We start from the raw sequence: 267 nt of genomic DNA, 5'->3' as shown, positions 1-267 counted from the left end.
ATGGACGGGGCGCAGGAGCCCCGCTGCCAGGGCAGGTGAGTGCTGGCCCGGGGCTCCTAGCCGCACCCTCCGGCCCCGGCCCGCACCCTGGGTCGCCTCCGGGGCGCCCTGGGGATTCTGTGCTCAGTCTGCTGGGTGGTGAGCCCGGTGCCGGCTCTGGGGGGGACGGGGCCCTCATCTCAGGGGTCTGGCCTGCCCACCGAGTGAAGAGGGCCAGGCGGGGAGGAGGGTGTGCAGCGGGAGCGGCGCCCGCCCGGCCGGGGTGCC

At 77.2% G+C, this 267-nt stretch overlaps 1 protein-coding gene across 1 annotated transcript in view; it reads left to right on the top strand.

Moving 5' to 3' along the window:
- The window catches only part of NLRP6 (NLR family, pyrin domain containing 6), a 6431-nt gene continuing 6164 nt past the window's right edge, over window positions 1-267 (top strand). The window contains exon 1 of the mRNA XM_012734357.1: window positions 1-35. Within this exon, the coding sequence (XP_012589811.1) occupies window positions 1-35 (35 nt within the window). The remainder of the gene's footprint in view (window positions 36-267) is intronic.

This window comes from Condylura cristata, unplaced genomic scaffold, assembly GCF_000260355.1.
Source record: "Condylura cristata isolate star-nosed mole 26May11 unplaced genomic scaffold, ConCri1.0 scaffold00054, whole genome shotgun sequence".
Taxonomy (NCBI): domain Eukaryota; kingdom Metazoa; phylum Chordata; class Mammalia; order Eulipotyphla; family Talpidae; genus Condylura; species Condylura cristata.
This window is presented reverse-complemented; position numbering and strand designations above follow the sequence as displayed.